General features: G+C 38.6%; 1 protein-coding gene across 2 annotated transcripts in view; it reads right to left on the bottom strand.

Annotated features, from left to right (window-relative positions):
- TAF6L (TATA-box binding protein associated factor 6 like) overlaps positions 1–25,000 on the bottom strand; it is a gene marked incomplete in the record, with an annotated part of 985,055 nt that overhangs the window by 826,492 nt on the left and 133,563 nt on the right. The window contains 1 exon segment of one of the 2 annotated variants that reach the window (XM_044057070.1): positions 19,139–19,225. In XM_044057070.1, coding sequence (XP_043913005.1) covers positions 19,139–19,225 — 87 coding nt within the window. 2 annotated transcript variants of the gene reach the window in all.

Here is a 25,000-nt window from a genome sequence, read left to right as displayed (position 1 = left end):
GTTGGTCCGGACTTCCAAGATGGCTGCACACTGACCAACCCGCTTAAATTCAGCTCTCCCAGTGTGAAAACAGAAACTGCAGCCAAAGATATTGTCAGCTTCATAAAATTTAGTTACTGACTGGTAAGCACAATGTCTGGATGACTGCAAAGAAGAAACCAAAACAGCCTGAAAGAAAATCCACTACAAAACGTGGAGAGGAAACAATCCTGCAGCTGTTCAGCAAATAAACAGTTCAAGCTCCAACTTTGTTGCAAGACATGGCTTCCAGTAATCTGGAAGAAAAAAAATGTGCTCAGAGCTGATTAAAGTAAACAAAACATTGAAAGTGTACATCAACTCAAATAACAAAAGGCTTAAAAATGGAGGCAGCTTTAAACAGACATTCAGAGAAGTTGAAAAAACTGCAAAAATCAAAGATCGAAATGAAGAAAAGGCTGCCAGAGTACGAGACTAATTAAGAAGAGACGTTTCAAAAATGGTACAATTGGAGGACATAGCATATAGGGAAAAATCTGAGATTTTCTACTGTATCACAGAAACCACAAGGAACAGACTGCATTAATTTTATGAAGGCATAAATAAGCATCTGGACAGGTATTCAACAGCAGGAAATGTTAACTGAAAGGGAACACAGTGTGTATGCTCCAAATATGGCCATGAGAAAGCAGCCAATGCCATTATTAGTAAAGATGCAAACCTACCAGCAAAAATAGTTGATCTTGACAAAACTGTGGCAAAAGGGTAAAGTATTAAAAGTTGGAAGCAGTAAAGTATTTGTTGAAAATGATTATTCACTGTACACCTGGCAGAAGAGAAACAAATTTATTCTAGCATCAGGGAATGTCGAGAAATTGGTGTGAGAATCAAGCTGCTGTATTCAGCTGTCAAAGTCATTATTTGAAACAGAAAAGGCTAAGGAGGAAATGCAAAAGTCTGTCCAAAAAATGAGCCATCAAGCAGAAGCAAACTCTGTTTCACATTCTTCTGATAATAAAGCACACAAAAAACTTGTCAGTGAAACCTTATCCACTGTTCCAAAGGAAAATGTTTGAGAGACAGAGAAAAGCACTGGAGTTAACCAGAAAAATCAGAAACACAGTGGAACTGAGCCAAAATCTGGAGCTGGGAGATGCAGATGAACAGGAAGAAGACTACTAGCATGGTAATTGGTGAATAAATATGAGACTGCAAAGCATCACGCACATTTGTGAAATACAGCTGTATACGAATAAGTGGAAGAAGTGGACTTTTGATGACTTTGGTAAAATTGTGAGGAACTGAAAGGCATTTGCCTCACTTCATGTCAGTAATGTTTGGAAGGACTCTGAGGGGAAGGGAGGAGAAAGAAAAAAGGTCACTAAGTAAAACAGTTTATTTTCTTAACAGCATTTATTTCTATGAAACTTTACTACAAAATATGCAATTTATATTGGGAAAAGTATTTTTAGTTGTTCATATAAGTGATAAAAGTTATAAAAGTAAACAGACACCTTTTTCTCTTCCTCTTCCCTTTCTTTAGTATTTGGAAATATAGGCATTACAGTGCAAAAAGAGATGAAAAGCTAGACAAAAATGTGTTTCAGTTAAAAGCCTGGAATCTTCAGGTGTTGAGGTGACAGATGGGGTGTAAAAGTACACAGATTATAATACATATACAGTTGATATATTTTCTCTTATGTTTGCAAAGGTGAATGTCTGCATTAAGACCCTAGGCTTAATCGAATAAATTTCAGTGGAAACAAGTAAATATAAGAATACAGGATATAATGAAAAGATTTCCTCTAGCAATAAATGTTTCATTTCGTCTTTCAGGCTGCAACAGAGGTCTACGTTTTTCTTTTTTCTCTTACTTTTCCATGGAGACAAGCTGATAATAGGACAATTAAAGACAGAACACTGGCTTATTCAAGGCTAAAAGTTTATTTTGATTTCTGAAAGTATGCATGTAGTTTTCACATCTGCGGCGGGTGGAATAAAAATTAAAAAAAACAAACAAAAAAGAAATTTGACACTGGTTACTGTAAGTAGAGGGACAGGCAATAACATGCAGCTTAGCATGAATAACCTCCACTTAAGGTTAACTAGGGCCTGTGTTAGCTATTTGGCATAAATGCTCCTATTAAGAGGGTTAAATATCATTAGTTGAATATGTACACACACAGTTATGTGGGTCTATATTAAGATAGTAGAAGGACAGGTGACAACATGCACCTTAGCATGGATAACCTCCATTTCAGGTTAACTAGAGCCTGTGTTAGCTGCTGTCTATTTGCCATAAATGCTTCTATTAAGAGGGTTAAATATCATTAGTTGAAAATGTAAATACCCAGTTATGTGTGTCTGTATTCAGTTAATGGGTTATGGGTTATTTTGGAGGTGGGGGTTTAGTTTTTTTTTTTTTTTAGTTTTTGACATAGGTTCCAAAGTTGAGGAAAATAAAAAAATGTATAAAAGATTAACCTGATAAACATTAATGTGTGTGTGTGTGTGTATCACAAAACCTGGAATTAGCCATTTAAAAAGCTGTCATACATAACAAGTGGGCATAATGACTTCTTACAATAATGGCAACACTTTCCCTATTACCTTGGAATGTGAATGATTTCACAGATATAGACAAGAAGGAAAGAATGTTTAATTAAATTAAGAAATTCAGAGTGCAAACAGCAATGCTACAGGAGACACATTTGGAAAGAGCGGAGCACGTAAAGTTGATAAAGAAAGGATTTCAGGATGGATACTCTGCAGAATATCAGGGACAATGGTAAAGAGGAGTACTTGTATTCATTTCTTGAGGAAATCCAGTAGTGATAGAAGAGGGGGAAAAAAAAGAGAATAATGGCAGATTTGTAGTAGTATGGCTAATGGCAAGGGATGAGGATTATAATGATATGTACTTATATTCCACCTAAAACTGCTATTACGGATCTTAAAAAATTGGGAGGAATAATCAGCATTCAACAGGTAATATTACTTATGGGCGGGGATTAGAATTTGATTTGCAATGAGGATGCATCTGGAGGCCATAGAAGGGAAAATATAAGAAAGAAGGTAGATTTCTGAATTAGATCTTGAAAATATTTGCTACAAAAGACATGAATTCAGTAGTAGAAACTAGATTGCTAGAAATTATATTCCTCAAGAACATGTCCATTTAATTGAGAACTTTGATACACATCCAATAACTATTTCAGTATCATAAACCAATAATTATGAAGATAAAAATGCAGGGTAATGAAGTAAAGGTGAGACACTGGCAGCTCTCCACCTACGTGTTAAAAAGAGGAATTTAAGAAATGGGTAGTGGAAATTGTCCAAGAGTTAGGGAAGACAAAGTATTTCAAAAGTTATAGCTAGTGAGTGGAATAAAATGAAAGTGGAGTTTAAAAATAGGGTAGAAATAAAAGAAAGCGTTCTGGTTATGAAGGAATTATAGGTTCATACTAGGCTATCTGCCCTAGGGCATTTATAAGCCTAGCCAGAATGTGTTTGGCTTTCGCCACCCATTTTAAATTTATTTTGCTTTGCCCTTTTTCGAGGTTAGTATACTGTGCCTCTAACAGTGACACAGAAGTGATACCCGGGGTAAACCTACGATCTCCCATCCACTCATCAAGATTCCTCTTGAAGGGAGTCAATGAGGGACTCTGCCTAACCTGGACTGGGATTTTATTCCAGAGTGAAGGGAGCCTCTGGGTTATGAATCTGTCCCTCCAGCATGTCCTATTTATTTCAGTGCTGAGGTTCAAGTCTCTCGAGCGCGTAGCTCGATGGGATTTGGATTTTCTGAGGTGCAGCATGTCCATTAATTCCGGGTTGGACATGGCTTCATACGTTAGGCACAGATCGCCTCTGAACAAGCGGTATGCCACTGAGTAGAGCTGGAGTTTCTTTAACTGGGCAGCATATGGCATCTGTTTGAGCCCTTTGATCCTCTTGGTGAGGTACTTTTGGGGTCTTTCCAGTTGCTGCAGGTGTCTGGTAAGGTACATCCCAAAAGGGGCATTGTACTCAATTATGGGCCTGATGAGGGATGAGTAAAGAGGCATGATGACCTCCCCTGATCTAGATGTGAATCCCTTCATGATTAGGTGGGCTATATAAAATGTTTTTCTAACCACTTTGGCCACATGGTTGTCAAATGAGAGACTGCTATCAACTTGGGTCCCCAGGTCCCTAATTACTTCTTCTGTACTTAATGGATTACCACCTATGTGGTAATTTGTGGGCACTGTGTTTTTGCCAAAGGGGATGACTATACACTTTTTGGCATTTAGCTTGAGGCCATGGCTCTGGCACCAGTTGTCTGTTTCTATGAGGCCCTTTTGGAGGATGCTTGTGTCGGCTGGAGAGTTGATTATGGCACCCAGTTTGCAGTCATCTGCGAACTTGGTCAGCCACAGTCCTTCCGTGTTGGCCTGTACCTCCGAGAAATATATACCGAACAAGAGAAGTCCCAGGACTGAGTTTTGTGGGAGACCACTTGTAACTGGTTTGGAGTCTGACATGGCTCCAGCAATTCTAACCATGTGGGTTCTGTCCTTGAGCCAGTTTGCAATCCATCTAGTGACATAGGGGTTTATATTTAAGCTGGTGAGCTTATCTATAATGCCCGAGTGGGGTATTGTATCAAAGGCTTTTGCGAGGTCCAGGTAGGCTGTGTGGACCACCTTCCCCTCGCCAATGGCCTTGGTGACTGTTTCAAAGAAATCAACCAGGTTTAAGAGGCAGGATCTGCCCTTAAAGCCAAACTGGGTAGGATCCAGTGTCTGTAGGTCCCCAATATCTTTATTTATGAGGTCCATGATGATCCTTTCCATAGCTTTGCAGACCAAGCTAGTCAGGCTTATGGGGCGATAGTTTCCAGGATCCGTTGAGGCACCACCTTTATGGAGAGGGACCACTGTTGCTGTACGCCACTCTTTGGGCACATATCCTGTAGTAAGGCTGAGATTGAACAGTAGTTTTATGTTTGGGTTTAGCTCTTCTTGGAGTTCATGTAGGACGCAGCCCGGGACACCGTCTGATCCCATTGATGCTGTGTTTTTTGCTTTGGAGAGGGCGGCTCTTACCTGAGCATCTGCGATGTCAGGGGGGGCAGCACTCTGCTGGGATAGATATTTGCCCTTTTGGTGGGGAGAAGTTTGCGCTGAACCTGTCAGCTAGGATGTTGGCAATGTCTGTGGGTTCAGTGTATTTTTGTCATTTTGGACTAATTCTGAGCATATCTGGAAATTACCACCCAGGTTCCTAACATAACTAAAGAAAGCCTTGTGATTATCCTTAGTGTCCTGTGCAATTCTTCTCTTGAAGCTGGCCTTAGACAATTTTATGAGTGCCCGTAGATTTTTGCTAATACTGATCAGTGATGCCTTCCCTTTTTGGGATTTTGCTCTATCATTTAGTAGCTTCCTCCTTCTATTGTATAGTTTGTTTATGGCTGGGGTCCACTAGACAGGACGTCTGCCTTTGGAGGATTGGGTCTTGGTTTTATTTGGGATCGCATGATCCATGCATTCCTGAAGGTGCTCATAGAATGCGTTTATAAAGGATTCTGCGGTCTGGGCCAGATTTTCCACAGGCCCGGGGCTTTGAAGGATTCCACCTCGGTTTTGAGGAGTGTGAAATTTGCTTTAGAGAAGTTTTTCACTGTGGTTTTCTGGGCAGGGGTGGGGTCGGGATGTGAATATCCAGTGAGATTAGTTTATGGTCTGATCTTACCAGTGAGGGATACACTTCTGGTCTGGAGCATAGAGTCCCCATGTTGGTGATGATCACGTCCAGTATGTTTTCCCCTCTTGTGGGAGTGGTAACAAGTTGTTCCATAGCATTTGAGTTTATAAATTCTAGGAACCTTTGGGCTAGGGTGTTGGAGCTAGAGTAATGCTCCCAGTCTATGTTTGGGTAGTTGAAGTCGCCCAATATAATGGTGTTTGGAGAGACCTTCATATTTTCCAGTGTTCTCAGGAAGGCCGAGTGGGGTTCCTGGGTTTGGGAGGGTGGTCTGTAGCAGGCTATAAACTGGAAGGCAGTTTTACCCACTGTTAGTTGCACATGGATAGTCTCTGATGCTTCGTGCTTTGCCACCAACCTGGAGGTGTGGGTATCTTTGATGAATATCGATACTCCCCCTCCTTTTGTGGTTTGGTCCAAGTTTTGGGGCCGAAAAGCATGGTATGAGGTATAACCTGGTAATGCTGGGGTGCTCTCGGGAGCCCTGAACCAGGTTTCTGTTACTGCATAGATATCGATGTTCTCCATGCTAAGGAGAGTTTTGAATGCGTGCATCTTGAGGTTTAGACTTCTGGCGTTGAGTAGCATTACTCTTAGTTTCGTATCCCTTGTGATACCTATGGAGGTGGGTTTGTCTTTTGAGCCTTGCCTAAAAAAGGCACTATGGGGGTAGCAAGAGCCTTTGCCAATATCCGAAAGCCCAGGGGTGACAGGTGCAAGCCGTCCCTAGCGAAGCATCGTGGCTTTTTTGAGCATATCATCCCAAGCTGACAGGCATTGGATCCCCTTTGAATGACACCAGTACTTAAGCCAATTGTTGAAATTGATCATCTTGTCTTCATATTGTGGCATCATTCTTGGTGAGGGTAAGATGCTACTCAAGGTCAGGGTCATACCGGCCTGGGCTACATGCTCAGATAGCTCCTTTATGTCTCTTTTCATGTAGTCCAGGGAGGTACGTCTCAGGTCATTCACACCAGCATGGACAATGACTGAGTCATATTTGTACTTGCCTTGAAGTGACCTGAGTGCTTGTGTTATGTGGCGGATACTAGCGCCTGACAGGCTGCTCACCGTGACCCTCTCCTTGTTCAGCCTGGTGAGCGGGACGTCAGTGTGCCTGATTACTTAAAGGGGTTAACAAAGGTTAGCCCCATCTGAATAAGAAAATAAGGGTAATCTAAAAAACAAGAGAAGGTGCAATTGCAGACTGGTAAAGAGAAAATAAGGAGTACCTGAATAATATGCATGAGTTTAGAAAGATTATTAAGTAACTGTTTTTCATAACTCCAGAGCTCAAAAACCTTTAGCGCAACAACTTAGGCAAAGGGTTGCTGCCAAACTTAGGAGTCTATACCAAGAAAAATAACCAGAGATCCTGTAGAGGTATTAGAGATATTTTTGAAATTTTATGAAAATTTGCATAAAGTAGAGAAGTGGGGAAATCAAGAAAAAGCACAAATGGAAATATTTATGGAAGATTTAAATATATGCCATGGTTAGGAGTACATCAGGCTCAACAACTAACAGTTAAGATAGGAGAAGATGAGATAAAAATGGTGATACATAACCAATCTACAGGAAAGTCTCCAGGAACAGAAAGTATTCAGGTGGAAGTTTGGAAGTTAGGAGAGAATAAAGTGTTAATGATCTGGAAGGCTAAAGTATTTTAAAAGGAAGGGAGGCACCAACATCCAGGGGAAAAAAGCAGTGGTGTATATAATACCCAAAGACAGCAAAGATCCATCTGATCCAGCTTCATATGGACACATTTCACTTTTACGCCATGATTATAAAGTGTTTACATCTATACTGGCTAAAAGAAAGACAAAGGTGATCCCAAAACTGAGAGATATGGATCAATGTGGTTTTGTGTAGGTTAGGCAAACATTTAACAACATTACACAGAACAAAGATGATGTAGAGGGAAGCAGAATGTAAGACGATACTGATGTTATCTGTGGATGTTGATGCACAGTAAACTGGGATTTTATGAGTAGGCGATGGAAGCATTTGCATTTCCTGATACAATATTAATGTTAATAAGAAGGATATATGAAGGATTGGAGGTAAAAATCAAAGTGGAAAAGTTCTTCTCTGCTAAGTTGCGTCTGAACAGAGGAACCAAGCAGGAGTATCTGCTTTCCTCTTTGTTATTTGTGTTATATTTAGAACCACTGGCAAAGAAAATAAAGGACTCAGAAATTCATGGATATAATTGGTATGGTGCTCAAGAAGAGTTGGCTTTATCTGCAGATGATATTACTTTGTACCTGATGGAACAATAGAACAATAAAGTACATCTCAGTGTTGTGGAATATTCTGAGAAACTTACCCGGATTTAAAATTAATGAAGATAAAACAATGGCTATAGCTACAAATTATGTACCCACATATGAATCAGTCCAGCAGTACCCACATTTATGGAGACATGATAAAATGAAGTACTTATGAGTATGAATTAAAAAGGATTTGGTTTTGGTAGCTAAGGATATATTGGAGGAGATGGAACAAAAGATAATACAAAAATTGAGAAACTAGAAGCTCTTGCCTATAAATTTGGAAGGCACGATACAAGCAGTAAAATGTTTTTAGTCCCTTTAATTTCATACACATCAGGCATATTTTTATCAACCAGACGAGAAGTTGTGGACAGTAATTAAGAGTTGAAGGATTTTATTTGAAATGGGAAGAGGGCAAGAGTCAAGTAGAATAAGTAGATCCTACCAGCAGAATAATAAGGTTTAGGATTACCTTATTTGAAGGAAACTTTAGAGCTACACGATTAATGCTCTTACACATAGCACAAGCAGAAAGTTATGAATCAAAGTGGAAAGGGAGGATGATGAAATGGGGGGGGGTAATTAAAGAAATAAGGAAATAATGGGATGTTGGATCCAGATCTTTAAGGAAAAGAACAATCACACAATATTATACTCAATGTAGAAGAAAGTATACAAAGAACTAAACCAACACAGGAAAGGAGAAAGGAGATTCTGCTGATAGGGATGACTGCAATTAGAACTACAGAGAATAGACATGAGAGAGCTGGAATTTACTGGAGAAAGCTGGCAAAAGAACCAAGGTACTGGGAAGAAATAATTACAGATGTAAAGGTAATACAATGGGAAGAGACAAAGACGGCATTTGGATTGGAGGACAGTGATTGCTTCCCCATCAGGGTCTCATATCGGAGTATAGACAAACAGAAAGAGATAGGGGAATCCTAAATGAAATGCCTGCACTGGTAGAGTTTTTAATTAAATCTAGAACAGAAGCTGCTGTTAAAAAAGGGATAATTAGTTAGGTATACAAGATATTGCACAACAACCATAGGAATCAATCAAAATAGGTAGGAAAAGACTGTGAATTGCATATCTAATCTCTCTTCCCAAAGAGGCAACGGGGAGATAGATGTCTGGCTCCCAAATAAGCAAGAAAGTCTGTGAAATGTAGGATTTTTTACCTGGAAATTGCATAGATACTTTTAGACCCCAAGCAGACTCCAAAGATTTTTCCTCAAGTAGATGACAAATGTAGTTGTGACAGGGAAGAAAGAGGTAAGTGGGAATGTATGTTTTTGGAGTGTAATGAATCAGCAGACTTTAAAAATTATATACAGAGTAGTGTCAGGAATACAGGGCAAACAATAAGAATAAGTACGGAAATTATTTTATTTTTTTACTTTTTTGAGCTGGGATACAAATCTGAATTACCTAGAGATAGTAAGGCCTTATTAAATTTAATTCTGAGGTCTGCCAAAAAAGCAATTACTAGAAAAATGGAAATCAAAATTTAAACCAACTATACCTGAAGTAGTGAATATTGTAAAAGAGACAAAAGAAGAGGAATTTGCATCTTTAGAAAAGGGTAGGAGTAAATCACATAAAAAAATGGAAACTGTGGGAACAATACTTCCAGGAAAAGTTTTGGAGGAGGAATGAGGTTTAAAAGAAAGCAGACGTTATTTATGTAATGCTGCTTAGATTATGGGATGTATAACAATATATGCAGTGTATAATGTTTGTAAATGTGAACTTGTTAATATGGTTTGATTACTTTTATATAAATGTATGTTTTGCCTATGTCAGAAGTGATAATTCAATAAAGGTGTTTAAAACATGTGTTTTTTTCTAGCAGATCTCCGTTTGCCACCATAATCATGAGATTTCTGATTTTATTTAATTTTCTTCTGGTCCATTTCATACATTTTTATTTGTTTTTGGCACTTTCCATTTTTGACTGAGTTTTATTTACTTCTGGTTTAATCTTCATCTCCAATACTTTCCAAAATGCTTCAGCTAATCTGTACAAAGACATCTTAGACTTGCTTTCTTCGTGGTTAAGACCTTTCATTTTGTTTGGATTTGATGATGTCAACAAATATCTATATAGTCCCACAAATGCATACCTATACATACAGTCAGTTTTGGAGGAGGCTCATATCACCTTCAGACAAATACATATAAATATATGGCAAGACTGTATATTACTTGATATGCATGAAGTATTTTTCATGTTTTCTTAGCTTACTGATGTAATGCTTTTTGAAGATAGTCAATCACACCAAAGCTGGAAGTCAGAACAGGAAGAGCAAGCTGATGCACAGCTTGAACTTTATTTCTAGATATCAAGGCAGTTTTCAATATCAACTTTAGTCTTCTAAAGTATTCATTACTAAGCTCTGTTCTCATTTGTTTTATTTCTGGCCCTTCAACTATTCCCAAATACTTACACATACTGTGTTTTATAGAACATTCTTGTCTCAGGCCAAAATTTTTCTTGGTACTTCAGCATCCCCGTATAAATGTTGCTTTTTGACATTTATCAAGATCAAATGTCATTACATTGCTACGGAAATTTTTAGCCATTTCTATTAGTGCTTTCAAGTGCTTGTCTGATAAGCTACACAGCATTATATCATCCAAAAAAAAATTATGAGAGGTCTTTGATTAAGGTTGGTGTTTGGAAGTCGAGCTGCAACTATAGCCTTGTCAGTTAAGCAAAGGCAACTTAATGAGTTAAGGGCAAAGCAGAACAGCAACAGTGATAAATATCACCACTGAATATCCACCTTTGGATATTTAGTCCTGGAATAATAATATGCCCTTTATCATGACTCAGTTGTAAAGTGATTTGCAACAGTTTCACAGTCACCACTATGTAACTGAAATGTGTAGGGGTCTTGTCTTTTGTTTTTCGTTTCCTCAGACCTCATGGTACCAGTCCAATCCTCAATTCCCTATGTCCACTCTGGGTTAACCAAACATCATCCTACCCCCCCCCCCAAGACTATTCCCTATTCCGATATTTGCTGGGGCTGGTCATGTATCCTAAGGTCTTGGCTTTCTGTGCTTCTGTTCTGGGGGGGGGGTATATGCCTTATCATTTTCCCTTTCCCCAATGCCCACATTAATCTACTATGTCAGAGGACACCACCCCTCTCTATGAGGCACTTGCTCCTTAGGCAGTCTCACCAACAAGCAGCCTCCCTCCCAGAACAGGCATACCCATCCCTTCACTCCACTCTGTCAATTGCTCATGATGCAAATCAAACCAGAGTCAGCTGGGCTGTAGTTAGAGCTTTATCCATTTATGCCACCAGAGTGGCTAATGTAAAGTGCATCTTGCACTTTGTAAGCATTCCATAATCCATGAATATGGTATTCTGTTAAATTGTTTTTTTACAATGTATCCATACCATACTTAGGTTCCCCCCATTATACAGCTTTGTTTTATGGCTTTAACAATAAATGGTCTTTTATTCCATGTTATCTTCTATTGCCACTTTTGCTCTATAGCAGTGACTGAATTTATTTAGTGACTATAAACTCTCTCTACATCAGTTCCAGTACATAATGCATATATTGTTGGAAGGCAAGCTATTGGTTTATTAGGTGTTACAATGGCTCGCAGGTTTGCTCTTTAGGAGTATGGTTTCTCTTGATGTTAACCAAACCAGCAACTGTTTGGATGTGCATAGAAATAATTTTACTTAGAGATAAATCCTCGTACAAAAACACTGCTATCTTTATTGAGAAGTTAGGCATTACATCTGGACCAGAGGTTTTCCAGTTAGGAGCCTTTCAGTAATTTTGTCTCTATTTCTCTGAATGTTGCCTTATCCCATTTTATATGCTCTATATTACAGCTTCTTATTGCTTCCAACTCTTCCAGCCATTCAACAGCACCTTCACAGATATTTCTCCAAAATGCACACAGCTCCTTTTTTTTTTTTCCAGACAGTGTTACTACTTATAAACTGCTTACTTTGTATGTTTGCTTTACATTTGTCTTGATACTTTCTGAGATTTCATCTTGTGCTGACATTTTTAGTTTACTATTGGAGATAAATGCTTGATAAATCCTGTTCTATTTTGTTGTTAGTTTTACCAAATCTAAGAATTTTGATGACCAGTTCCTTTTTCTGTATTCTGCTAATAGTGACACTTCTTGCTTTCTCTGCTTAATGCATCCACTGTGGCATTCTACTTAATCACGTTGTTAGACTGCATTTTTAGTGATAACACCATCTATTCAAATTAAGCTACATAGAATATTCAATTTATTTACTTTATATCACATAGATCTATCTTAATAATCCCAATTAATGTGTTCATCTGTTTTACTAGTCTTCTAACATTTTTGGTTTTATTCACTTTCTGTAATTTCTCTTTTCATTTACCTTAGAATGTCTGTCAATTCTATTAAATAAGCAGATCATCCTTTCTGTTCTAGTTCAACAGCATCCTCTTTGCTCTGCGTATCATATACTTTCACTTGCTGGGCGATTCTATCTGGACTTTCAGTCTCTTAAAAGAGGTTCCAAAATGTCATTATGAGGTACATCTTCACCAGATGCATCCTGCTCCATCTGCTGCACCATCATTTGAGAACCCATTGACCCACTCACCATCTTGCAATATTGCCTTTATTGAAGTTTCCACAATAAATGCTTCACTTTGTTTATTGGTCTATCACTTCAGTTTCTGTTTCTTTTCCACATCACTAAACTTTTTTCAATTATATTCCATTGCTGTGATCCCTTTTTTATTGTAAAAGTTATCACATTTGGATGTCTATCTGTATCTCTTCAATTTTTTTTGAGTTGCACTTTCACATTAATTAGTATGGCTTTCTTCTATCACACCATATCAGATCTTTCTTCTCCATGTCAATATTTCTTTCATAACTTTTGAAAACTTCTACTTTTTTTTCTGTATTTCATAAAATTTCCAGGCAGCCCAATGTTTCTTCATTGAAGAAATGTTTTGCCCTGATCTGAAACAAGGATTTAATCTGTAGCTTTTAATAGTTTTTCTTGTGCATACATTATATTTCCTCTAATGTAGTTCTTGCTATATATCCACTGTTTAAAATTTTGGGTATACTAGTTAACAGTAACAATATGATTTGAGTACATTTTTAAGTAGTCTGCTAGATCTCACCAAAGTGGTGAGCTGGCAGTGAGTTAGATGCTTTCCCTCTTCCTTTTTAAATAATTTATATAGTAGAAGTGAAGTGAGAACAGACATAACCTGATCTCTAACAGTTAAAATATAATATGACAAGTCTAAAAATCATTGACTATAAATAGGTTAAAACAACATCGGGAGAAGGGTCACTCGTGTGCCACTTGGCTAAAGTCAGAGCAAGTGTCTGCTACCTACAAGAACTTTGGATAAAGGAAAATACTTTCAAATGGAGCAAACAGTGGTGAACAAAAAATAGTATCTCATGCTTATAATTCAGACACCTGTAGCACAAAAAGAGAAGCAATTCTGATATTACACCTCAATGCATATCTTGCAAACATCTCCTGCTAATAGCAGAATTTTAGGAGTTATCTTAGAATGACAGGGCAAGCAAATTTCTCTCTTGTTTAAGCTCCTTTCACTCAACATAAAGATGTTTTGTGCCATTTAAAAAACACTGATCCAACTATATTTGAGTAACTTAATATTGGTTGGGGACTTTACTAGAGCTCTGAATACAGAGCTAAACAGAAGCTGTTGTAAACACAAAGTTAATTAAGATGTTGCGTCTTATGGACTACTGGAGAATTTAAAAATCTATATCATTCATACACTTTTTGTTGTCACTTTCTGCAAACCATTAGAAACTCTATCAGCCCATTTGTTTCACTCACCAGGTAAAAGTTAACAGAGGGGTCATCATTGAAGCGGCCATCAGTCAGTTTCAAGTGTTTTCCCCCCAGTCATAACTGTGCACACCCAGAGAGGTGATTGGGAGGGGTGCAATAGATTCACCAGGAAACATATCCCCAAACTTCATCAAAGGGCATTCTCTCCAAGTAGTTCTGCCCCTCCTATAGAAGCACAAACAGTAGTTTCCCTGGTCCTGCATGCCGCAACTGCATTCAGGCCTCTTCCCAGGAGAAGTGAGTGGGCCATGCCCCTTCACTCCTCCCCCTCTCTACCAGGCTCTTTCAGTGCAGGAGTCACTAATTGAATCCTTATCACCAGAATCTCAGTGAAGGCTCCATCACTCTGTGCAACACAGCCCAAAGTCAGAACAGTTTTAGAGATCCTATATTCAGTTAGTGGCATGGGTGAGGGATGGGACAAGATGATGAAGATAGGCGTTAGCATCCACTGCTGGTTCACAACTTTATTGGCATCCACAGTAGCATTGGCTGTTGTACCAGGGGAGAACAGGTGTGCAAAGCACACACTGACCAGAGTGCACAGCATTAACCTGGAAGAAACATGTGCAAAGAGGCACAAACAATTTCTTATAACAGGCAGCATTTGTGGAGCTCAAGAGTTTGCAAAACATGCAAGTCTTACAAAAGACACCTAATTTGAGAATTCTGGACCAATCTAAAGACAATATTTATTTTCAGACTAAATGAGCAGCATTTAAAATGTATATTCTCAAATAAATCAACAGTTACATTTAAGAAGACAAAAAAGACTAAGCTATCTCAACATGAGCGTAACGGGATGATAGACACATATGAAATTTACCAGAAACACTGTCAAAATACGTAAAAATGGCTCAAACCAAAAAAGGAATATACAGCACATGTGCATGACAAGCAAAACAGAAGGATCAATGCAATAAATCATACAACTATTATAATGCAGCTGTGGTATATGTTTCGTACAAATCAGGAATAAATATGTACAAAAATAATTGTATAACTTCAATAAAGGTTGAAATCCAGGATTATAATGATGACAAAAACACATCGGAATGATGGTATCAGTATTTCAAACAGCTGTCCAATCAAAAATAAGTAAATCAAAATAAAATAAAAAAGTAAAGACAAAATTTCTAGTATTCAAACTTCATCCATGTAAAGCCGTCAGGTATGGTGAAATTTCAAATTAGTCTAGAAAATTAAGAGCAAACTACAGAAAGTTTTAAAAACTATTAAGCCTCCAGCCCAGGACAATATCCCAAAACAAACAGTTTGTCTGTTGTTCATACTAACATATGTATACAGTATCTAACTGGAGACTGGCAAATTACCAAAACCAAGCAAAAACCTCTACCAGTTCACTAGGAGCAAAGTAGAAATCAGTCCATAAAAAAGACAGACCTATATTGCTCTTAACTTAGATTTAAAAAAATCTTGGAGCAGTATGTTATTTTCCTCCAACTCAAATTAAAGTAATTATTTATTCCATGTCCAGATATTACACAGGTTCATCAAATGCTTCATACCAAAGGTGTTTAAATTAAACTATGTAAGATACCCTTTGAATACAATACCAGTCTCTCTGCAGCAGATACCCAGAAAATGTGCAACTTATTTAATAGAAATGTATACATTTTTGCATAAAATCAACTTTCCCAAGCATTTCATCAGAATGACAAATGCCATTTTTTTCAAGCCAAAATTATTTTTTTTATATTAATGGAAGACCTTCAGTGATTTTTTTTTCAACATGGTACAAAAAGGAAAGGCGGGCTTAGATCCCTTTTCTTTTTAAAACTAACAAAGGAACTCTTCTTTAGGAAGATTATAGAAAGTAATACAATAAAAATCATAAATCTGAACTTCCTGCACAACAAATTTATTTACACAGAATTTACTTTTAACCATTAGTAACTCAAATAATTCAGTGCAGACATTCCTTCAATTGGTAAATGATAAAAGTAAAAATTAAAATAAGCAAAGTTCAAGGCTCATTAAACACAATCAACAAACTTCCAAAACAAATTTGAAGTTACTGCTTCCTTTAAATTCTCAGGAAGACTGCACTGTCAAGACAAAATGCAAGCAACTGCTCAAAACGATTTAGAAATTTTAAATTATTATGTAGCTACAACCCCACAATGCTCTACTTTCCCATCTCTTGTGGGCAGAATTAAATAAATGATACATATTCCCAAATAGATATCTTCTATATCAAATTAATTAATAACCCCAACATTATACTTCTAAACAGTGTGTGCAAAATATTAACAAAATTTCTATGGAGAGGAAATTGTCTATGATCCCTTTGACAGACTTAACTCCAGGTCCACAGCACTCTGGACCTAGAACTAATACATGTGTGTTCTCTAAAAATATCATGAACTGTACTTTAAGTATCATAAACAACATATTTAAGACATAACATATTAATCTACTGTATTATAACTTTATGATGATGTGGAGCTTTCTCCCCAGGCCTTCGCTGAAAAAGGGCTCTTGCTCAGCGGACTTTCCCAGTTAACAAATGTCAAATAAATAAATTAATTAAAAATTAAATAAAATAAATACGGTGTTGTGTCAGATAGTCTATTACTCTCATATTTAAAATTTGAAAAATTTGGGGGGCTAGGTGGCACTTTCATCAATTCCAATTTACTTTTAGATAACATTTCTCAAATATTATGGTTAAAAAATTGTTAAAAGTAAAAAATTCTGCCAAATACTATCACTAACATTGGTCAGTTACTACAACAAATTCAGAGCTCAATTTGCCAATATTCTTCATTTCTGATCTTTGCTTTCTGTAAATAAAATTATAGTGCCTTCATTAATTAAACATGTAACTACAAGGAAAAAAATATTAAAAGCAAAAGTCTAGCACATCTTTAGATAATGCAAAGCTACAAAGGCTGACTAGGGTCTTCCTGGCAACAAAATATTATAATTTCAACAGCTGTAAATTTTGCCAAAAAAATTTCCCCACAAAACTAAGAATGGAAATAGAAATTTTCAGCAACCAGACTGTTACAACAGGCCTTCACCTAGAATGTATCATAAAGTATTCTAAAGTATTTTTCAGATCTGTTCTCATATTTCAGTGGCCAATTAAAAAAAAAAGACTTAAATAAGCAAACAATAAAAGAATGGCAGCAAAGCTAGTCAAGAATAACTATAAATGCACCTAGAAAATGGATATTCAAATTACCATTTCTTTACAGCATATCCTTACTCTCTAGGAATTACTAAAAGGAACTGCAATTATTCTCTATTTCATGACACATGTGAACAGACATTTTTTTGGTTACATTGTTGGTGGGATTACATATTCATAAAACTGCAATGGAACAAAACAATATTTAATCTCAGTAATAACAAAAACCATTACAAAATTAAAGCCATAATCAGCTTTATTGCTGTCATCTCCCTTTCTGGAAGGTCAAATCAAAATAAACTTTTCATTTTGGCTTATATTACAACAAAATGATTAATGCTGACAAACTGGAAACAAAAATGTGTCCTCGTCCCCCCCCCCCCCCCAGCCACAGAATGGTGGTGTCCTTTGGTACAGACAGCTTTGTGACTATTGTCTTTATATTTTGTTAAAAAAGGTATTGAAGATTCTCCTGCCCCAATCTAGTAAATAATGATTTTTCTTCGTTTTTTTCTTTCATTATTTATACCTTTCTTGTTCAATATAATCCTGAATAACGTAGGCAAGACAAAATAGCTTATCGTCTTAAGCATATCTACATAAACATATGCAACCTTTTTGTATTACAAGTCACCAAAAGCATAACTTACATTTTCTCATCCATACTGTTTCTCATGTGATCCTTACAGTTATGGGAACTAATAAAATTTAATGAAAATGAAAAAGTAGGTATAATTCTCAAATTACATCAGCACTTCCAAGAAAAATACTGCAAGAAGCAGATTTGGACTGCTTCATTTTGCTCTTTTGTTAATCTGATGTTGACTACCTGAAACACTTAATTCCGATAAAGAAACAATGCAGTTTTAAGCTCTTCTCTAACAGATCGCAACTCCATACAAATAACACTTAAGTACTTCAAATCAGTTGAAATTTATGATGCAAGGCAGACATAAAACTGAACAAAACAGAAAAAAGGCAGCTGAATCTGAATACACTACCCCAGTTCAAGGGCTCACGTCTCTGCCTTACTACAACAAATGGAGACAAAACTGAAACCACTTGAAATATCCTGGAATAAACCTTTATTCCACTCAGTTAGAATTAAAACTTTGTGAAAGGTCGAGATATTCAAAACTGTAAACTATGGGGGGATCCTCAACCATGAAACTGGATAAGTCAACTACAAGCATACTTGTTACTGAATTTTCTAAGGATGTCATTGACCTCAGGGGAAAAATCTCTACGAAGGAAGGAAGAAAGCAAAGCAAAAAAAAAAAAGGAGGAGTAAAACAGGAAGAGAAAAGACAGCAACAACCTGTAATGCATAAAAATGCATAAAAACAATATACCAAAAACAGTTCTTATCGCTCTACATGGCGAATGGATGAGATTATACCAAAGACAACAGGAAAAGAAAGATATATGAAATGCACACCCTTTTCTACCCAAGATCCTAACAGCAGCCTTGGATTAAGAAGAACACAGCCTGCTCTATGGATGCCTAAAGCTCTGGAAGTTAGATTACATAGGTGATGTCTACCTGCAGCTAATTTCAATCCACAAAGAATGTTACTAGGGAATCAATAAGTGAAGGCAAATTTCTATCAGTTGCTGCCTATGGCTGAACAACAACCTATCCACACTCCATAGAAAAACATCAACAAGCAACAAATTTATAAAATATATTTAACATAATGCAAATTTACTTTTGAGACTCTGTGTTGCAATAGGGAATTGCTTTAAAACATTCAGACCCCCTAGATAATGTTGACTAAATAAATTAAAGCACAGCACACAGACTGCTGCTTAAAAGAACCCTGAAGACAACCAATTAACCTATTTTTCTCAGAATATACTTTATCAGATTAAGAAATGTTATTTCTGAAGTACCGAAGGAAAAAGTATGACAAATGAAGACAAGCACTGCTGATCCAAATTTTGCCAATAACTCAGATTCTTCAGTGGAGAAGTTACTCATGATAATTAACAGCAGACACAACCAGAAAAACAAAGGTCACTCCTTGAAGTACAAAGGCATATCACAAGTGGCAATATCATAATACAGGTTAGCTTCTTACCTCCACATTGCTCCATCGAAGTGCTCTGTTAAAATCTTCCACAGTCAATTTTCTGCGCTTGGCATGCTTCATGAACTGACAGCTGTTCTAAATAGGTTCACAAAATTTGAGGAAAAAATAGTGAAGGTAAATTCTTACACATAGTTGTCCATACAGCATACCTATTTTACTGTTTAAAATAGATGCAATTGACTAAGGAACATTTACAATTTCAGTTATTACTCTAAAGAAAAATAATAAAGACATTTTACAGCACAGTGAGCGATCCCTTACATTTTTGAAGGTCAATGAAAACAGAAATCGGCTTCAGCTTTACTGTACCAAAATTAGTAGTATATGGAAACTGTCTCTCTATTTAAACGGAGCTCAGCTCAATACAAATGAAAGATATGTTCTCTACTATGACCTTATGTAGTCTAGTCTTCTTTACACAGGAATTGTATTCAGTCAAATGTTACTAAAAACCTCCCCTTCTTTTCCCATTGCCCCCTTTAAACCTCTCAGTACAACATGTCCCTGTCATTAGGAAAGTTCTATTTCCAGCAATGCTTGTTTTCAAATACTTTACCAAGAGGAAAAAGATGGTCTGGTGAAGGAAAACGCATCACAGGTAATACACAACACTAAAAATTTTGAGTATTAAAAAAAGGTTTAAGTTTCAAGCTGCTTATCTCCACTGCATTCTCATTTGACATTACTTGGAAATAAGCAGCAGAGTACTTTGCCACACAGGAATCTAACAGGTGTCAGCTTTGCCAGAATAAGTGGATAACGTGCTAACTATGACCTATGGGTGTATAATTAGCAGCTAAGGTACCTGCTGGAGCAGGCAGGGTATAAGCAGGAGTGTTGCAACAACACTGGCACACCTCTCTTCGAGGAAAGGATTGGGACATGTGCCCCGGAAGCATGGTTCAAATATAAATTTCATGGTGGAGTCCAGACAACACAGGAGTACTGGCTTTTGGGTGAGGAGGGCAGTCTTGAGTGACTGCAGCACTTGCAGGAGTGAGTGATAAACAACACTGCTAACAATCACTGCATGCCAAAACCTTCATCATATTAATGGACATGTACCATGGGGTTAAGGCTGAAACAAGAAAACTCCTAATGACTGCCTAAATTCGACTTTGTCAGTACTTATATCCCCTGTAAACATCAAACTAACAAGATAACGGAATGAGATGGGGACTCAAGAATGGCAGATGGAAAGGGAGAAAATATGACAAGCAAAAACAAGCATTGCCACTCAGCATGCTGCCAGTACTGAATTTTGCCATTTACATCTTTAGAACATACTGGCTAATCACTACTGGAAGTGCACATTGATGAATCTTTTTCACTAACTTGCATTTACTCCAAACAGTGTGCAATAAAAAGTACAGTTTTGTACCTACCATAAATGTAGATGTCCGATAGACATGCAACTGCAGTCATAACATGTGGGTTGTTCTGCCTCAGGCAGCCCTCGGTCGGCCGGATTCCAAAGTCTGGGTCCGACGTCGGCTGATGTTGCATTTCTCTCCGACGTCAGAGCGGCCGGAGTATATAAGCATCAGCCGACACCATTTTCTTCAGTGTTTCTTGCCCCAGATGCCAGGGCTGCAATCAAATTGGAAGACAAAAACAGGATTCCAAACAAATACATGAGCAATAAAACAAATACACCATAACAGATATCCCCAGCTAAGAGTAAGGGGGATAGGAGTGGACCCTAAGCATAGAGGGGTATGGAGGGAGGGAAACCCGACTGCAGTTGCATGTCTATCGGACATCTACATTTATGGTAGGTACAAAACTGTACTATGTCCTTCAAGAATGCAACTGCAGTCATAACATGTGGGTAGAATACCATAGCTTAGCTGGGGGAGGAGGTATGCTCTAGGAAAGAGATGGTGTGGCAATCAAACCCTGCAGGACTGCCAAGCAAAGCCTGCTCTGGATCTGGAATATAGAGGGAGATTGTAGTGTTTGGAGAATGTATGCACGGAGCTCCATGTAGCAGCTTCTAGAATGTCCTTTGTAGGCACCCCTCTTAAAAATGCTGTAGAGGTGGCTGTAGCTCTGGTGGAATGTGGTCTGACATAGGCTGGAACAGTCTTTCCATGAAAGGAATAACAGAATCTGATGCAATGTCCAATCCATTTAGAAATAGTCTGTTTTGAAATTGCTTTTCCTTGGACTGCAGGGGCGTAAGCTACAAAAAGCTGTTCAGACTTCCTACTGGCCTTGGTTCTGTCCAGGTAGTATCGAAGTTGTCTATGAATGTCCAAGGTATGCAAAAGTCTTTCCCCCTTATTCTCAGGATTGGGGAAGAAAGCCGGTAGATGAATGGCTTGATTTAGAGAAACCCTAGATACCCCCTTTGGCATAAAGGTAGGGTTGGTCCTTAATGAAACCCTGTCTCTGTGGAAAATAATAAAGGGTGGTATTGCCATTAGGGCCTGTAGCTCCGAAACCCTTCTTGCTGAGGTAATTGCCAACAGGAATGCTGTTTTCCATGAGAGAAATTGCAAGTCAATTGAAGCTGCTGGCTCAAAAGGAGGTAGAGTCAGTTTTTCTAAGACAAAATTGAGGTCCCAGGCTGGCACTGGGGCCTTTCTTGGTGGCTTAATGTTCTTGATTCCCCTGAGGAATTGTCTTAGTAAGGAGTGAGAGAAAACAGGAGGATCAGTGTTGTATCTAGCTGAAATAGCAGATGCATGTATCTTTATTGAAGAATATGAGAGTCCGCTCTGTAACATATCTGCCAAATATTCCAAGATAAGTGGGATGTTCAGTAATGATGCATCATGTCCTTTGCTGGTATTCCAATTGCTGAATCTTTTCCACTTTGCTAAGTAGACCTTTCTGGTGGATGGTCTTCGAGCCTCTGTTAGTATCCGCTGAACTTCCTTGGAGAGAGATAAGCTGAAGTTATTTATGGGATCTCCCAGGCTGTTAGCTGCAGTGTCTGAAGGTTTGGATGCAGTGTTTCGAAATTGTGTTGAGTCAAAAGTAGAGGCCACTGAGGGAGGGCCCACCTCCTGGTGTGACATATGCTCCGTAGTAGTGGGTACCAGTGTTGTCTTGGCCAATCCGGAGCTATTATGATTCCCTTGGGCTTCTCTGCTTTGATCTTTAATAATACTGAGGTCATCAGTGGCAGAGGTGGGAATGCATAGATTGCTAGGGAGTTCCAGTTGAATGAAAGGGCTTCTATTTTCCAAGCCTTTGGATGGTATGTCCTTGTGCAAAATTTTGGTAGAAGATGATTGAGGTGAGAGGCAAATAGGTCCACTTCTGGCTTGCCCCATGTCGAAGTGAGTTGTCTGAAAGCCTTCGGATGTAACCTCCACTCGTGTGGATCTGTGAAATTCCTGCTTAGGCTGTCCGCCAACACATTGTCTTTTCCTGGAACAAACTGGGATTGTAACTGGATGTTTAGACTCAGTGATTTCTCCCAAAGCTGCATTGTCAGTCTGCAAAGGGGGTAAGAGTGCCCCCCTGCTTGTTTATGTACCACATCACCGAGGTGTTGTCTGTCCGTATCATTAAGTGGCCTTGCTGGAGTTGGTTTTGAAAAGCCTCGATAGCATGCATTACTGCCAGCATTTCCTTTTGGTTTATATGCAGGTGTATTTCCTTTGGAGACCATTGTCCTTGTATACACCTGCCTTCCATGTGCGCCCCCCATCCAAGGTCTGAGGCGTCTGTAGTCATGGTCTGTGTTATCTGTGGTTTTTTGAATGACATACCTGTGTTTTCCTGGCTCACTGAGGCCCACCATAGGAATTCCTTTTGTAGGCATGGAATGAGTGGTATGATTGTCTCCAAGTCGTTGCTGTTGAGACCAAATGCTTTTTAGGTACCATTGAAGCTTTCTCATATGTAGTTTTGCTAATGGAACCAGTAGAATGCATGATGCCATGTGACCCAGGGCCCGTAGGAATCTCATTGCAGTCATCCGGGTGAGTTTTGCTAAACCTTTGAAGTATTGAGTTAACTTCTCTTGCTTGTCTTCTGTCAGGTAAGCCATCTGAGAGGCTGTGTCTAGTTTGGCTCCTAAGAAGATTATTTGCTGGGATGGCTGCAGTCTTGACTTTTGGAAGTTGACTGTGTATCCCAGAGCTTGAAGTAATCGTATGACATAATCCAGGTTTTTTGTCAACATCAGTTTGTCGTCCGCTTATATGAGGCAGTCGTCCAGGTATGGGTAAATTTGTATACCCTGGAGCCTGCAATGAGCAATTACTGAAGTCAGGCATTTTGTAAACACTCTGGGCGCAGTAGATAAGCCAAATGGCAATGCTGAGAATTGATAATGCTCTGGCCCTGCAAGAAATCTGAGGTATCTTCTGCAGCTGTGTCTGATAGGGACATGCAGGTATGCCTCCTTGAGGTCCAGAGTAATCAGCCACGACTCCTTGCCCAGCATGGGAAGAAGTTGCTGTAAAGTCAGCATTTTGAACTTTGGTACTATGAGAAAGGTGTTTAATGCGGACAAGTCCAGTATTGGTCTCCATTGAGATTCTTTTCTTGGAACAAGGAACAGTCTTGAGTAAAACCTCTGCTCTTGTTCTTTTTGTGGAACTCTTTCTATTGCTTTCATTCGAGTCAGCAGAGTGATTTGCTTGATAGCCTCTGCCCTTTGATGTTGTGGTAGATTTGGCATGCCTTGTTTTCTTGGTAAGGTATGAAAATGAAACCTGTACCCTCGGTCTATAATGTCCAAAATCCATTTGTCCTTTGTCAGTCTGTGCCAGTTTTTTGCAAACAGAGATAATTTTCCGCCCAAGGGAGCTTCTAGTTGTTCCCTGGTAGGCGGTAGTAGAGGAAAGTCATTGAGTTTGTGGTTGTTGGGCAGGTGAAACCCCTGCGTCACTTCTTTGGTTTCCTGGCTGCCATTGTCGTCCCCTGTAAGGGCCTCTGTATTGGCCTCTTCCTCGGCCACGTCTGTTCTTACCCCTTTGAAACTTTTCTGGATTAGAAAAGGACCAGTTTTTTGAAGGACAATTCCTACTGAATCTGGGGGGTTGAACCTGGAGGAAATCCTTCACAGTTTGAACTGATTTTGCTTTTTCTTCGATGGTCTTTAACACTTCCTTAGCATTTGCACCAAAAAGCTTGTTCTTTTCCAAAGGTGCATCCAGAAGCTTTGCTTTTACATGATCTGGTAGAGGTTGATCTTTTAACCAAGCATGTCTACGCATCACTGCCCCTGTCATAGCTGCCCTACATGAAGCTTCCAGTGCATCATATCCACACTGCAGGAAGTGATTGCTTACTTGCTGAGTGTTATGTACAGCTTCCTGCAAAGTCTTCCTGTCTAAAGGATCAGGAGAAGCTAATGTTTTTTGTAAATCTTCTAAGAGATAATCCTGATATTGGAACATATGAAAAAGGCAATTTAAAGCTCTCATAGATAAGGTAGTGGATGTGTAAACCTTTTTACCCCATCTCTCTAATGACCTTGCTTCCCTGTTGGAGGGCAAAGGATTTTTTGAGGTGGAGGCTGAAACTCCTTTAGGCCCCTGTGAAATAGTTTCCAAATCAGCAGTATGGGCCCTGAATAAATGGGAATGAGTTTCTGGGACCCTGTAATACCTGTCCGGCTTGGCTGGAGCAGGAGGAAGGGAATCAGGGGTAGCACTAGAATCAGAATACAAATCATCCAGAACATCAAGTACAGGAGGAATAGCTATGGGCCTGTGCTGAGGCTTCTTAAGGAAAGTCCTAAGGCGTTTCCGAGAATCAGAATATTCCTGACCCTGCCACTTGAAATGTTCCCTCATGGTGTGCAGAACTTCCCCAAAAGAAATGTCCTCAGGAGGGGAGGCCGAAGGAATGGAATCTTCTGCATCCGAGTCCTCATAGGTCTGG

The sequence above is a fragment of the Protopterus annectens genome, chromosome 15.part0 (genome assembly GCF_019279795.1).
Source record: "Protopterus annectens isolate FY-2018-M chromosome 15.part0, PAN1.0, whole genome shotgun sequence".
NCBI lineage: Eukaryota > Metazoa > Chordata > Ceratodontiformes > Protopteridae > Protopterus > Protopterus annectens.
The sequence above is the reverse complement of the archived record's forward strand: the minus strand, read 5'-3'. Positions and strand labels throughout refer to the sequence as shown.